Raw genomic sequence first — 15,788 nt, forward strand, 5'->3', positions numbered from 1 at the left:
AGGCAGTGTGTTCTGTAGTCTATATAATCTCTGTGTGTCTGCTGATGCAGTGTGTTCTGTAGTCTATATAATCTCTGTGTGTCTGCTGAGGCAGTGTGTTCTGTAGTCTATATAATCTCTGTGTGTCTGCTGAGGCAGTGTGTTCTGTAGTCTATATAACCTCTGTGTGTCTGCTGTGTGTTCTAGTCTATATAATCTCTGATGAGGCAGTGTGTTCTGTAGTCTATAGCATCTCTGTGTCTGCTGAGGCAGTGTGTTCTGTAGTGTGTGTCTGCTGAGGCAGTGTGTTCTGTAGTCTATATAATCTCTGTGTGTCTGCTGAGGCAGTGTGTGTGTGTTCTGTGTGTGTGTCTTCTAATACTGATATATCTGTTTTATATAGCACTCTGTTCTCTCTCAGTGTGTGTGTGTGTGTGTGTGTGTGTGTGTGTGTGTGTGTGTGTGTGTGTGTGTGTGTGTGTGTGTGTGTGTGTGTGTGTGTGTGGATGAGGTCACAATCTGCTTTTTTGCCTTTTTTCTCATATCCTCCTGTGGATGTGTCTATGGCTAGTACACTATGGATTCCTGATCCACATCTACAACAATCCAGACACCAGGCTTTCCCTTGGCTCTGTGTGTGAATGGGGGTGGGACTGTGCTGCACAGTGAGAGCACGACAGACACTGCAGAGAGAGAAAACAAGTACATCTGGGAAACAAGGCTAGGAGAACCACTCGCCTGCAGCAGTGATCTCGGTCAGAGAGAAAAAACTAAACAAAAGAAACCGGGTCTACAAAGATACACTGACTAGAAGTCTGACAGGTAATGTTACCTTCATCTACAAGAAAAATAGAAGTGTGTGTGTGTGCGCGCGTGCGCGCATACGTGTGAACATACGTGCTTGAGAGAGAGAGACATTTTTTAATTTGATTGAATTAATTTAATTTCAATTGGGTTTGATTGAAATGTGTTTTTGAATCTTATTTTATTTGTCTGGTAATTCTCTCGTTGGTATTGTTTGCAATTTATTTTCGTCATGGTACAGTATAGTGCATAGCTGGGTTAGGATCTTCTGTGGTGGGAGTTTTGTATGCCTTATACTGGCAGTGTGTGCCCATGTGTGTATTTATAAGGAAGTTGAAGTAAGACTAGCATGTAAGCTTTCTATATTGAAGAAGACGCTGTGTGTGTTGTATATGGGTGATGTGTGTGTGTGTGTGTGTGTGTGTGTGTGTGTGTGTGTGTGTGTGTGTGTGTGTGTGTGTGTGTGTGTGTGTGTGTGTGTTTTGTGTGTGTGTGTGTGTGTGTGTGTGTGTGTGTGTGTGTGTGTGTGTGTGTGTGTGCGTGTGTGTGTGTGTGTGTGTGTGTCTGCGTGTTTGCGCGTGCGTGCATGTGTGTCCTTGCATATTCCCAGGGGTGTGTAAGTTGTGTGTGTGTATAGGCAGGTAGACTGCAGTAGGAGGGCATTACAAGGACAGGTGCAGTTACCGCCTCCTAGACATTACATTCATCCATCTCCTCTCTTTAGCCTTCTCTCTTTTCCCCTTTCTCACTGTTTCTCTCTCTCCCTGATCAGTGTGCTTTAGCAGCATCTCTCTGTTCTCTTTGAGGCTGTGGTATGTCTGTTACACTCTATTGTGTGAGAGCATGACTGGCTGTGTGCGTGCGTGTGTGTGTGTTACTCATCAAGGGTTAGTATAGAAAGGCGCTGTGTTCGATTACTCATACTAACTGCAATAACCATATAATTTGTGAGGTGAATTGAGTATGTAGTATGCTTATTGGTCATAGTATGGATATAGTTAGTCAAAAGTTCCCGGTTGTCGTACTAAATTCACCAAAATATGAAGTATTTTTGTACATTAGGGCCCACAATGCAATTCCTCAGGAAATGGGCGTGGCTTCACGTCGTTTCGAAATTTGAAGAAAATGGCGGAAAATGTGCAGTCAAAGTACAACGACAGCGGATACAAATTCATTGCTTTAACTAGTTATGACGAATTTTAAGAAAATGGTGAGCAATGTAATAAAGTAATGACTTTTCAAATATGTTACCATACATGTTATAATGGCTGACAATTTGTTAGCTACGCTTTCCTTACGAACCACATAGCATATCATCACAGCAGTATGTACCTGTATGTTGTTAGCTAGCTACCTAACGTTAGTTGGCTACTTATACATCAAACTTGCCAGTATATCAACTATATGATATCTAACTACAGTAACTACCCAGCATTTATTGACTTGATTATGCCCCTCATTCTTAGCTTAGCTAATGATATAGTCGTTGGGCGTTCTCAATGGACATTCGGGTGCTTTCGTAAATTCGCTCCGGTTATCTACTCCGATTTCAGAGCACTCTGGTCTGTGTACCAGAGCGCAGAATAATGAATTTACGAGCGCTCAACACCCGTTGAATATGCTGGTGTCAGTAAACATGGGCAAAAAAGCGTAATTAAATTGTTGCCAGCAGCACAGTTACAGTCACCAACGCTCTGGATAACATGAAAACTGCCTAACCAGCTCTGCTAGGGCGAGTCAAATGGCCAGAGGGAGGTGTTCTCTCATTTGTGTCTGGAAGCTTGGGCACTTGACTGCGTTAGAACGCTGAAATCAACCCTACTCCCTGGCCCGAGCTTCCAGTGTGTGCTGAGAGAGCGAAACACTCTTGATTTACAAATGGACAGTCTGACAATGCTCTGAATGTATGAGCGTACTCTGGCACTCCAGATTGAATTTAAGAACACACCCGAAGTCGTAAAATGTCTATCAAGTTCCGGTAGACGGGCTGAGAGCTAGTACACTCAACTGAAAACATACTGTTTGTTTTCAGTATACTAAAATGAATAGAAATAATAGAATAGAATTAATAGAAAATATTATGTAGTATATACTCATTAAGTATGTAGTATACAGTAGGTTAGTATGGGTATACGAACACAGCTAGGGTAATTTTGTTTCTCGTTATTACCAATCCTCCTTTTAGTCTCTCTCTCTCCATCCCTCTCATCCCCTTTCTCTTTTTCTCTCGGTCTCTCTTACTCTCTCGTTCTGCCATAAGCTTCCATTTGTTGCCATGGTAACCCTGTTTGACCCTTTCACCCTTTCTCTCCTCTGGTTGTCCCACCATTTAAGTGCTTCTCTCATCACCCCTTTTCCCCTCTCACTGTCCCCTCTCCCCCCTTTCTATCAACCACTCACATCCCTTTCTCTCCACCTTTGTCCTCCCTCTACCTGTCCTTCTCCTCATCCTCAACCAATCGCTCCCTCCCTCTTACCCCCCTTTCCCCCATCATCCCTCATTTCTCACCCAATAACAGCTCCGGTCAGCTCTTGTATTCGCAGTCCCTCCCAATACCTTTTTATCAATTCTCATTGGACCAAAGGGACCAACCAACTGGTGTGTATCACAGGAGGTTGGTGGCACCTTAATTGGGGAGAACAAGCTCGTGGTAGTGGCTGGAGCGGAATAGGTGGAATGGTATCACATGGTTTCCATTTGTTTGATGCCATTCCATTGGCTCCGTTCCAGCCAGTATTATGAGCCGTCCTCCCCGCAGCAGCCTCCACTGGTGTGTATGACGTAGATCTGGTGCATTGTGCTGGTGTCATTACTGAAATAGAACAGTCATCTACATTCAGCCGTAACAGAAGTTACAGGTCGGGGGAACTGGAGGAGTTACAGGTCGGGACTGGAGGAGTTACAGGTCGGGGGAACTGGAGGAGTTACAGGTCGGGGGGACTGGAGGAGTTACAGGTCGGGACTGGAGGAGTTACAGGTCGGGGGGACTGGAGGAGTTACAGGTCGGGGGAACTGGAGGAGTTACAGGTCGGGACTGGAGGAGTTACAGGTCGGGGGAACTGGAGGAGTTACAGGTCGGGGGGACTGGAGGAGTTACAGGTCGGGGGAACTGGAGGAGTTACAGGTCGGGGGAACTGGAGGAGTTACAGGTCGGGGGAACTGGAGGAGTTACAGGTCGGGACTGGGGAACTGGAGGAGTTACAGGTCGGGGGAACTGGAGGAGTTACAGGTCGGGGGAACTGGAGGAGTTACAGGTCGGGGGAACTGGAGGAGTTACAGGTCGGGGGGAACTGGAGGAGTTACAGGTCGGGGGAACTGGAGGAGTTACAGGTCGGGGGAACTGGAGGAGTTACAGGTCGGGGGACTGGAGGAGTTACAGGTCGGGGGGACTGGAGGAGTTACAGGTCGGGGGGAACTGGAGGAGTTACAGGTCGGGGGAACTGGAGGAGTTACAGGTCGGGGGAACTGGAGGAGTTACAGGTCGGGGGAACTGGAGGAGTTACAGGTCGGGGGGAACTGGAGGAGTTACAGGTCGGGGGAACTGGAGGAGTTACAGGTCGGGGGAACTGGAGGAGTTACAGGTCGGGGGAACTGGAGGAGTTACAGGTCGGGGGAACTGGAGGAGTTACAGGTCTGGGGGAACTGGAGGAGTTACAGGTCGGGGGAACTGGAGGAGTTACAGGTCGGGGGGAACTGGAGGAGTTACAGGTCGGGGGAACTGGAGGAGTTACAGGTCGGGGGGAACTGGAGGAGTTACAGGTCGGGGGGAACTGGAGGAGTTACAGGTCGGGGGGAACTGGAGGAGTTACAGGTCGGGGGGAACTGGAGGAGTTACAGGTCGGGGGGAACTGGAGGAGTTACAGGTCGGGGGAACTGGAGGAGTTACAGGTCGGGGGGAACTGGAGGAGTTACAGGTCGGGGGGAACTGGAGGAGTTACAGGTCGGGGGGAACTGGAGGAGTTACAGGTCGGGGGGAACTGGAGGAGTTACAGGTCAGGTCGGGGGGAACTGGAGGAGTTACAGGTCGGGGGAACTGGAGGAGTTACAGGTCGGGGGAACTGGAGGAGTTACAGGTCGGGGGGAACTGGAGGAGTTACAGGTCGGGGGGAACTGGAGGAGTTACAGGTCGGGGGAACTCAGGGGGGAACTGGAGGAGTTACAGGTACGGGGGAACTGGAGGAGTTACAGGTCGGGGGGAACTGGAGGAGTTACAGGTCGGGGGGAACTGGAGGAGTTACAGGTCGGGGGGAACTGGAGGAGTTACAGGTCGGGGGAACTGGAGGAGTTACAGGTCGGGGGAACTGGAGGAGTTACAGGTCGGGGGAACTGGAGGAGTTACAGGTCGGGGGAACTGGAGGAGTTACAGGTCGGGGGAACTGGAGGAGTTACAGGGACTGGAGGAGTTACAGGTCGGGGGGAGGAGTTACAGGTCAGGGGGAACTGGAGGAGTTACAGGTCGGGGGGAACTGGAGGAGTTACAGGTCGGGGGAACTGGAGGAGTTACAGGTCGGGGGGAACTGGAGGAGTTACAGGTCGGGGGAACTGGAGGAGTTACAGGTCAGGGGGAACTGGAGGAGTTACAGGTCGGGGGAACTGGAGGAGTTACAGGTCGGGGGGAACTGGAGGAGTTACAGGTCGGGGGAACTGGAGGAGTTACAGGTCGGGGGGAACTGGTTACAGGAGTTACAGGTTTGGGGGAACTGGAGGAGTTACAGGTCGGGGGGACTGGCAGGAGTTACAGGTCGGGGGGAACTGGAGGAGTTACAGATCGGGGGAACTGGAGGAGTTACAGGTCTGGGGGAACTGGAGGAGTTACAGGTCGGGGGGACTGGAGGATGTCAGGTCGGGGGAACTGGAGGAGTTACAGGTCGGGGGAACTGGAGGAGTTACAGGTCTGGGGGAACTGGAGGAGTCTCGGGGGGACTGGAGGAGTCGGGGGAACTGGAGGAGTTACAGGTCGGGGGGAACTGGAGGAGTTACAGGTCGGGGGAACTGGAGAGCTAAGCCTAGAAGGGCTGTTAGCAACAGGCTGGTCCACAGGCACAATCATGTTTGTGTCACATTGTAAGAGTATGATGAGCATGGTTCAATCTTTTTGGGCCTCAGCCAACTCCTGTCTGTCTGTCTGTCTGTCTGTCTGTCCGACCATATGTCTGTCTGTCCGTCGGTCTGTCTGTCTGTCTGACCGTCTGTCTGTCTGTCCGTCTCACCATCTGTCCGTCTGTCTGTCTGTCTGTCTGACCGTCTGTCTGTCTGTCCGTCTCACCATATGTCTGTCTGTCCGTCTGTCTGTCTGACCGTCTGTCTGGCTGGCTGTCTGTCTGTCCGTCTGTCTGTCTGTCTGTCTGTCTGTCTGACCATCTGTCTGGCTGTCCATCTGGCCGTCTGTCTGGCTGTCCATCTCCGTCTGTCTGGCTGTCCGTCTGTCTGGCTGTCCGTCTGGCTGACCGTCTGTCTGTCTGTCTGACCGTCAGTCTGTCTGTCTGTCTGTCTGTCTGTCTGTCTGATCGTCTGTCCGTCAGTCAGTATTTCTGTCTGTCTGTCTTGTTGATTATGCCAAGACAAGCCTGTATGGCAAAGCTTAATACCTGGGACCAGCCTATTAGTGGACCAGCCTGAGCCTTTAAGTGTTATATCAGTATCTTATTAGTATTCAAGTCCACTCTCTGAGAGACGTGCATATGCTCAGTAATATTGCTGAGAGAGAGAGAAGAGAGAGGCAGAAGAGAGAGGGAGAACACATGTTTAGTAATACAAGCAGATCATGAAAAGAGGGGAATCATACTCATATTCATTGTATATTCATGAGAATGTTATCAGTGCTTATTCTGAGGCAGTGAAGCAACACATGCACAAGCGAAAACACACACACACACATACACACACCCTGGACAGGCAGTATCTCCATAAGCTTCCTCTCAAGCAGCACGTTATCTCTCCTAAACAAGGTGTGTGTGTGTGTGTGTGTGTCTGTGTGTCTGTGTGTGTGTGTGTGTGTGTGTGTGTGTGTGTGTGTGTGTGTGTGTGTGTGTAAGTCTGTGTGGTGTGTGTGTGTCTGTGTGTGGTGTATGTAGCTCCTTTGACAGGGCCATCAGCAGTGACCTGATATCAAAGCGTTTCCCCACCCATGCAGTGCATTGTGGGATTGGAACGGATGACCAAAGGCTCATTAATCTGTCAGCTCTGGACAGTGCCTTAGATCTGAACACACTCTGATACATCGCCTGAATCTGTATATCTCGTGTCTGTAGGAGGTCCAGTTACACACACACACACTAAACACACACACACTAAACACACACAACACATTCTGATACCTAGCCTGAATCTGTCAAACATGATCGCCACAGAGAGAAATCTGGTATCTTGTGTCTGTAGGAGATCCAGTTACACAGAGACACACACACACACAACATATTCTGATACCTAGCCTGAATCTGTCAAACATGATCGCCACAGAGAGAAATCTGGTATCTTGGGTCTGTAGGAGATCCAGTTACACACACACACAAGCACAGACAAACACACACACACACACACACTCAATATTCTGTGTGTTTGAGGTTGTTAGTCTGTTTTTCTGCTGCATTTCCCCCCCTCTGTGTTAACGTTGCGTTTGAACCTCCTCCATTCTTTGAAGCCTGAGGAGGAGGAGTGGAACGAGAGACACAGAGAGAGAGAAAGAGTAATGACAATACATTTGATCTGTTGAAAACTTTTCAAAACACTCAAAGCTCTCCACCGGCGGATGCACAACAAAAATAATAGAAATATAAAGCGAGAGAAAGCAAGGAAGAGAAGGGGGGGATTAAAGATGAAAAGAGAGAGACGGAGACGGGAGAGAGACAGAGAAGGTGAAAGGAGCAGGGAGGTGGAGAAAGATAGTAGAAAAGAGTGATGGGAGTTTGTGTGTTATTGTAATGTTAGCCGTTTTCCCTGACTGACCGTAAAACCTCCTGGCCCTATTCTACAGACTCTAACTTGGGTCCTGTGTTTTTCCTGTTCAGGGTGTGTGGCCAAAGGGCCCAGCAGTACATACACACAGTATAAGCCCATGTAAGGTAGTGTATACACTTCTTACTATGATATTATTAATGAGCCCCAGTCCAGTTATGGACGAAATGGTCCTCTAAGAACTGACTTATGAGTTATTTTAGTAATAATTATTAATTCTTTGAGAATCAATTGGAGCTTTTTACCAGAATAACAAGACAAACACAAGTTCTTTATACAATCAACACTTAATAATGCTAATCAAAATATTTGCAAACATAATGAGAGTGATCATGTAGAATGAAATAGAATGAAAGACGAGAAGAGAGACCTCCGTGTGTGTGAATATTAAGAGTGTTGCACTCAGTTTGTGGGCAAAGTCTTTGACAATTGGCTAGGCCACATCGAGCAGAACAAAGGAGAAGAGATGGCCTTGTATTCTCTGGTCCTGAGTGGATTCCTTGATCTTGTTGCCTGCTGATGGCTGTGTCTCCTTTCTTGTTGCTCTTTTCCTCTCCTCTGAGTTGGATGGTTTCTTGGACTACTCCTTTGGCTTGTGTCCCTTGTTGCTCTGTTTTTTGTATATAACGTGTCTTCTTCTTTCCTTGAAGAAGGTGTGTTTAAAGGTTCAGGCTACACTAGCTCTTAAGTCTTATGTCTCCTTCTGAGAATCTTAAGTGTACGGGCTCTTCTGTCCCAATTAACATACTGAATAGGTACTACTTTCCAAAAAAGGTACTGCAAACCAGCTCTTCTGTCTGTCTGTCTGTCTGTCTGTCTGTCTGTCTGTCTGTCTGTCTGTCTGTCTTTCTCTCTCGCTCTGTCTCTCTCTCTTCCTCCCCTTCTTTCCTGTCTCTAACAGCAGGGAAGATTAGTCATTGCAACTGATTTAAAAACCTGCTCACACATTCTAATGACTTTGTTCGTGTGTGTGTGTGTGTGTGTGTGTGTGCGTGTGCGTGTGCGTGTGTGTGTGTGTGCGTTTGTGTGTGCGTGTGTGTGTGTGTGTGTGTGTGTGTGTGTGTGTGTGTGTGTGTGTGTGTGTGTGTGTGTGTGTGTGTGTGTGTGTGTGTGTGTGTGTGTGTGTGTGTGTGTGTGTGTGTGTGTGTGCGTGCGTGCGTGCGTGCGCGAGTTGTATCCCATGGTGGTGATGTCTTGATGATTTCCCTGTAAATGTGCTGATGCAGGTGTCTGATAGCTGGTAGGAAGAAAGTGCTGTGGCCGGTGGCTTACTGTACACTCTGCTGCAGTTGGTTTGCTGGAAATATAAGTGCTGATTATGTACATTTCCTTCCTCTCCTCATTTCTCAGCCTTCTGCTTTGGACTATTAATACTGAGTGCTGCCTTAAAGTTTTGTATCGTATAATAGAATCTTGTTAAAACTCAAACCACTATCTGACTCTCGCTCTGTTTCTCTCTCTCTTTTTCTCCTCAGAGACCAGCGTGATAGACCCAGCGCTTATAGAGCGTTATAACACTCCAGGGTTCATAGGCTGTCTGTCACGCGTCCAGTTCAACGGAGTCACACCCCTGAAAACAGCCCTAAGAAACCTTGTAGCAGACAGACCGATAGACAGACATCCAGACCAACCGACAGACAGACAGTCTGTGCCAGTGTCCTACCAGGGTAAGCTGGTAGAATCTAACTGTGGAGCCTCGCCTCTCACCATCCCACCAATGTCTGCTGCCACCGATCCTTGGCGCCTGGACTCAGGTACGATACCCACACACACATACAAACATTTCTGCAGGAAAAGCAGGCACACAACACCACACATACATTATCATATTGTGGGTGCTGCAGTCTTCCTTGTGATCCAGTGGAATGGTTGTCTCTACTTGTCTGTCTCTGTCTCTGTTTCTGGTCGATCACATCTATTGATCCAGGAGCCAGAAGCAAAACTGACAGAGCAGATTCATCTGTCTCACGGTCTCTTCTTACTCCTATTCTTCTCTCTCTCTCTCTCTCTCTCTCTCTCTCTCTTCTCTCTTTCTCTCTATCGTCTCCTCTCTCCAGATTTCTGTTGCCCCTCAGACTTTCTCATCTACCCACTCTCTCTTGCCTTTCTCCAATCCCTGTCACCTCTTTCTCTTTCTTTCTCTCTCTTCTCCCTCTCTCTCTCGCTTTCTCTCTCCACTCGTCTATCTGACAGATTTCTCCATCGGGAGGGATAAAAGCCAATTAGTGGGAGACTGGACAGCTTGGCCTGGTGTGGATTCATTAAAGTTGAATGACAGTGGTCTGTGCACATGCACGTGTGTGCATGTCCGATCGTGTGTATGTGTGTGTGTATGGCTAATGTGATCTGTATTTCCTGTCTCTGTGTGTCTCCAGGTGCAGAGTTCCCATTTAATGAAGAGAGAGTGATCCCAGATGGAGTCAACAGGAACTCAGCTATTATAGGAGGTATGTTCCACATATTCACATATCTGTTATCTTTAAAGAGGTGTACCACAGAGACATGACTCTCTGCCAGGTCCAGATGTGATCTTGATCTCTTGGCATTCATTCGCCTCCGCTGCAGATAAGTGTCTCCAAATGTCTCTCCCATACATGATGTCAACAAATGTATTACAAATTTGCTTCTATAAATTGGTTCTCTGACCTCAACTGGCCATATCAATATTCTTTCTTATAAAATGACATGTACTTCTAAAAGTACTTCTATACCTCCGCCCCCAGGTATCATTGCCGTGGTGATCTTCACCATCCTGTGCACGCTGGCGTTCCTGATTCGCTACATGTTCCGTCACAAGGGCTCCTACCACACCAATGAGTCGAAAGCGGCGGAGCCAGCCAGTGGCGAATCAGCTGACACCACCATCATCGGCACCGACCCCAACCCAGAGACCATCGACGAATCAAAGAAAGAGTGGTTCATCTAACTGCCAATAGAAAGACAGAGAGAGAGAAGGGGTGGCTGTGTATCTAACCAACAATCACATGAGAATTGGAGAGTGGGAGTTTCATCTATTGACCAATCACAGGAGAGATGGAGAGAGATGTCATCCAATAGTGTCCCTACTGAATGGAGGAGGGGGTGGAAGTGGGTAAAAATGGTGTACAGAAATCAGATTTTTTTTCATAAAAGCAGAAGAGAGAAGAGAGTCTATTGGAACGTTGCGTTGAGAGACTAAATCTGTACATAATAACTGATGAGTCCTTCTTTGTATTGTATTTGGGAGTTGTCAGGAGTCCTTTGAATACATAATAGATATATAATAACACATCTGGATCAAATACATATCTCAAGTACATCAAAATGTAATTGATTCAGCTTGGAGTTTGCACTTTTGGGACTATTCTCTTGTCTCCATTGTACCAAACTAAATCAAACTCAATTACCACGGCTCAAGTTATTTGACTTATGTATTTGACCTCTGTATATTAATGATCCTAATAGCCGCTGGATCATACACTAGCACAGACTTGTTTGTTTTTTAAAGGGGCAATCAGGAGTTGCTACATCCATTATTGGACTTATAAATTCATTATATCTACCCATTGATTCTTGAAGAATGTAACTTATAAATGTCTCATGAGCTTAGTTCAACTGTCGTACCCAATCAGAACCTGAAATATGAGCTTGTTTTACTCCAATGTTTGAAAGCAAAGTAAATGTAAACAAACACTATATAGCCTCAAAACATGATTATAACTATAATGTTGATATCATGGATGGTCAGTCCTTGCATTCATAGCTCTGTGTATGAATTTGAGAGTTTCTCCATCCCCATCCCTCAGCTATTTACGGAAACGGACAGGGGACACTTTGTGTTTATTTCTACTGCTGATTGCCGCTTTAAACTGAGATCTGACAGATTATGTTAAATCATCTGTTTCTAAGTTTAACATTTCTGTTGGTCACGCTTACATGTTCATTTTCCATATACACCCCACAAACCAGTCCCTCCATGTGTCATTACAGAAACATGGATGTCAAAAGTCATGCTGTAAATAGGTTTTATTTATAAATATATTTTATTTATATTTGAATATGTTTATTTGTTCAGCGACATTGGTACTCTACATTTACAAGACATTTCAGATAGTATATGTAATATTTCTAAGCATAGCACAGGTATGAGAGAGAAGTTTACTTTAATTTAATTATGACGTTAGATTGTATCAATGAGAATTCCTTCTCATCGATGACTGGAGAGGAATGTCTCAAAGCATGATGTGGAAAACATAGATAAACACGCTGCGTGGCAGATGGCTTTCTTTCCTTCCTGTGAGTGAACTTTTGAACTCTGGAACTTTCAGTGTGTATTCTGTTGCCAAACACTTCAGTCTTATGTTCTCATGTTTGTTTTCCAAGATTGATCAATTCGATCGCTCATGAAACTTCCAATACCGAGAGTTTGTCTCGTGAGACACAATGAGAACGAGAGAAGGCTCGACATCTTACCTTATGTTGAAAGTGTTGTGTTTGCGTGTCGACAGGGTCGGTGGCATAGAGGGGTGTAGCCTGCGTTCCATAGGACAAGGCTTTGTGGTAGAGCGTGAGGGTTGGTCATACAGTGTTTAATGGTTTAACCCACCGTGCCTTCAGGAGTCAGCCACGATCCTTCCTTTTGGCGACACAACGCGGTCCCACAGCACCGTAGTGGTAGAGACAGACCCATGTCAGCGCCAGTCATTTTCTTTCTTTTTTTAGACATGTACATATTTATTGATCATGTCTATCAGTCGTTCCAAATGTTTACTTCATACCGGTGTTACCCGGATACAGTGTGATGATGTCATGACTGCCATTTTTGTAGCTTGTTGTCATGGTTAATTTTTCTTTGTTCTTTTTTTCTGTATTGCTTTATAAAATGTTGTGAAATGTTTGTATATCGTCTCGGAAAATTCCACACTAAGGACACCATAACCCACACAGAGAAGACGGAGACTAAAAGCACCTAGACAAGGCCGTCAGCCGTCACCAATAGATATGTCTGTTGGTGGGTTTAGCCATCTCATGTTTGTTGTCATGCCACATCTAGCCACCAGGCTACTGTCAGTCATCTCAGTCTTGCGTCCAGCTCTGTACAGTTCAATAAAGACCGTATTTAGATCCAGGGCTACTGTGTATTCATCTGGTGGGGACCTTGTCAATGATGGCACAATGTTGGGTATGTGTGTTTGTCAGAGAGAACATGTTTGAGGGAGGGAGAGGGGGTGGTAGAGAGAGAGGGAGAAAATGTTTGAGGGTGGGAGGGGGGTGAGAGAGAGAGGGAGAACATGTTTGAGGGAGAGAGAGGAGAAAATGTTTGAGGGAGGGGGAGGGGGTGGTAGAGAGAGAGGGAGAAAATGTTTGAGGGAGGGAGGGGTGTGAGAGAGAGAGAAAATGTTTGAGGGAGGTAGGGGTGAGAGAATGCTGAGTCATCATTTTACAGGTTTGTTAATAAGTAAAGTAGGTCAGATATGAAACAACACTTTTTCTCCTGACTTCATCTGCAGTTAAGTAGGCAACATTATTCAGATCATGTCCTCCATATTAACTAAGTTGGAGCTGTCAAGTTGATGAGCAGCTGCTCTTAATCATTGTCACAAAGCCACACCCATCCCACTCGTGTTATATGGAAATAATGACACTCAAATTGACATTCATTAAACAAAATCATTTGGATTTCTATCAGCCTAATCAAGGTGTAGATTACAATGCATGGGATTTCTCTTAATGCGACTCCGTGCTGCCAATGGCAATGTCCAATTTAGGTACAGGCCTAATGACAGCTCTAAAATTGCCGCATATTAGGTTCGGTATGCAGAACCCAGCTAGGGGAAGCGAACGTTTGTGCCTCGCATACTCCCATTGCTTGAAAAACTAGAAAAAAATGTCAATATCACTGTTTCTCTCTTTTGAGACACCGTAGCAACCACATATCCAGAACACATTTCCTCAAAATAGTCCGAATTCGTCTAGATCCGTGGTTCCAAAACCGTTTATAGTTCCGTACCCCTTCAAACATTCAACCTCCAGCTGCCTATCCCCTCAAGCACCAGGGTCAACCCACTCTCAAATGTTGTTTTTTGCCATCATTGTAAGCCTGCCACATAAACACTATATGATACATTTATTAAACATAAGAATTCGTGTGAGTTTGTCACAAATCAAATCAAAGTTTATTTGTCACGTGCGCAAATACAACAGGTACCTTACAGTGAAATGCTTACTTACATGCGCTAACCAATAGTGCAAAAAAAGGTATTAGGTGAACAATCGGTAGGTAAAGAAATAAAACGGTAAAAAGACAGTGAAAAATAACAGTAGCGAGACTATAAACAGTAGAGAGGCTATGTACAGTAGAGAGGCTATATACAGTAGAGAGGCTATATACAGAAGAGAGGCTATAAACAGTAGAGAGGCTATAAACAGTAGAGAGGCTATATACAGTAGAGAGGCTATAAACAGTAGAGAGGCTATGTACAGTAGAGAGGCTATAAACAGTAGAGAGGCTATATACAGTAGAGAGGCTATATACAGTAGAGAGGCTATGTACAGTAGAGAGGCTATAAACAGTAGAGAGGCTATAAACAGTAGAGAGGCTATGTACAGTAGAGAGGCTATAAACAGTAGAGAGGCTATATACAGTAGAGAGGCTATAAACAGTAGAGAGGCTATGTACAGTATAGAGGCTATAAACAGTAGAGAGGCTATGTACAGTAGAGAGGCTATAAACAGTAGAGAGGCTATAAACAGTAGAGAGGCTATATACAGTAGAGAGGCTATGTACAGTAGAGAGGCTATAAACAGTAGAGAGGCTATGTACAGTAGAGAGGCTATAAACAGTAGAGAGGCTATATACAGTAGAGAGGCTATAAACAGTAGAGAGGCTATGTACACTAGAGAGGCTATAAACAGTAGAGAGGCTATATACAGTAGAGAGGCTATATACAGTAGAGAGGCTATATACAGTAGCGAGGCTATATACAGTAGAGAGGCTATATACAGTAGAGAGGCTATATACAGTAGAGAGGCTATATACAGTAGCGAGGCTATAAACAGTAGAGAGGCTATATACAGTAGAGAGGCTATAAACAGTAGAGAGGCTATATACAGTAGAGAGGCTATATACACTAGAGAGGCCATATACAGTAGCGAGACTATAAACAGTAGCGAGGCTATATACAGTAGCGAGGCTATAAACAGTAGAGAGGCTATATACAGTAGAGAGGCTATATACAGTAGAGAGGCTATATACAGTAGAGAGGCTATAAACAGTCGCGAGGCTATATACAGTAGCGAGACTATAAACAGTAGCGAGGCTATATACAGTAGCGAGGCTATATACAGTAGCGAAGCTATATACAGTAGCGAGGCTATATACAGTAGCGAGGCTATATACAGTACATACAGGCTATAAATCAAATCAAATTTTATTTGTCACACACACATGGTTAGCAGATGTTAATGCGAGTGTAGCGAAATGCTTGTGCTTCTCGTCAATGCAATAATAACCAACAAGTAATCTAACTAACAATTCCAAAACTACTGTCTTATACACACAAGTGTAAGGGGATAAAGAATATGTACATAAAGATATATGAATGAGTGATGGTACAGAGCAGCATAGGCAAGATACAGTAGATGGTATCGAGTACAGTATATACATATGAGATGAGTATGTAAACAAAGTGGCATAGTTAAAGTGGCTAGTGATACATGTATTACATAAAGATGCAGTAGATGATATAGAGTACAGTATACACGTATACATATGAGATGAATAATGTAGGGTATGTAAACATTATATTAGGTAGCATTGTTTAAAGTGGCTAGTGATATATTTTACATAATTTCCCATCAATTCCCATTATTAAAGTGGCTGGAGTTGAGTCAGTGTGTTGGCAGCAGCCACTCAATGTTAGTGGTTGCTGTTTAACAGTCTGATGGCCTTGAGATAGAAGCTGTTTTTCAGTCTCTCGGTCCCAGCTTTGATACACCTGTACTGACCTCGCCTTCTGGATGGTAGCGGGGTGAACAGGCAGTGGCTCGGGTGGTTGTGGTCCTTGATGAT

The 15,788-nt window shown here is 45.5% G+C and overlaps 1 protein-coding gene across 1 annotated transcript in view; it reads left to right on the forward strand.

Annotated features, from left to right (window-relative positions):
* cntnap2a (contactin associated protein 2a) overlaps positions 1-12,841 on the forward strand; it is a 232,694-nt gene extending 219,853 nt beyond the window's left edge. Inside the window, 3 exon segments of the mRNA XM_064949314.1 lie at positions 9,214-9,492; positions 10,114-10,185; positions 10,462-12,841. Coding sequence (XP_064805386.1) covers positions 9,214-9,492; positions 10,114-10,185; positions 10,462-10,664 — 554 coding nt within the window. The 3' untranslated portion in view covers positions 10,665-12,841.
* The last annotated feature ends 2,947 nt before the right edge of the window (positions 12,842-15,788 follow it).

The sequence above is a fragment of the Oncorhynchus masou genome, chromosome 30 (assembly GCF_036934945.1).
Source record: "Oncorhynchus masou masou isolate Uvic2021 chromosome 30, UVic_Omas_1.1, whole genome shotgun sequence".
In the NCBI taxonomy this organism is placed as follows: domain Eukaryota; kingdom Metazoa; phylum Chordata; class Actinopteri; order Salmoniformes; family Salmonidae; genus Oncorhynchus; species Oncorhynchus masou.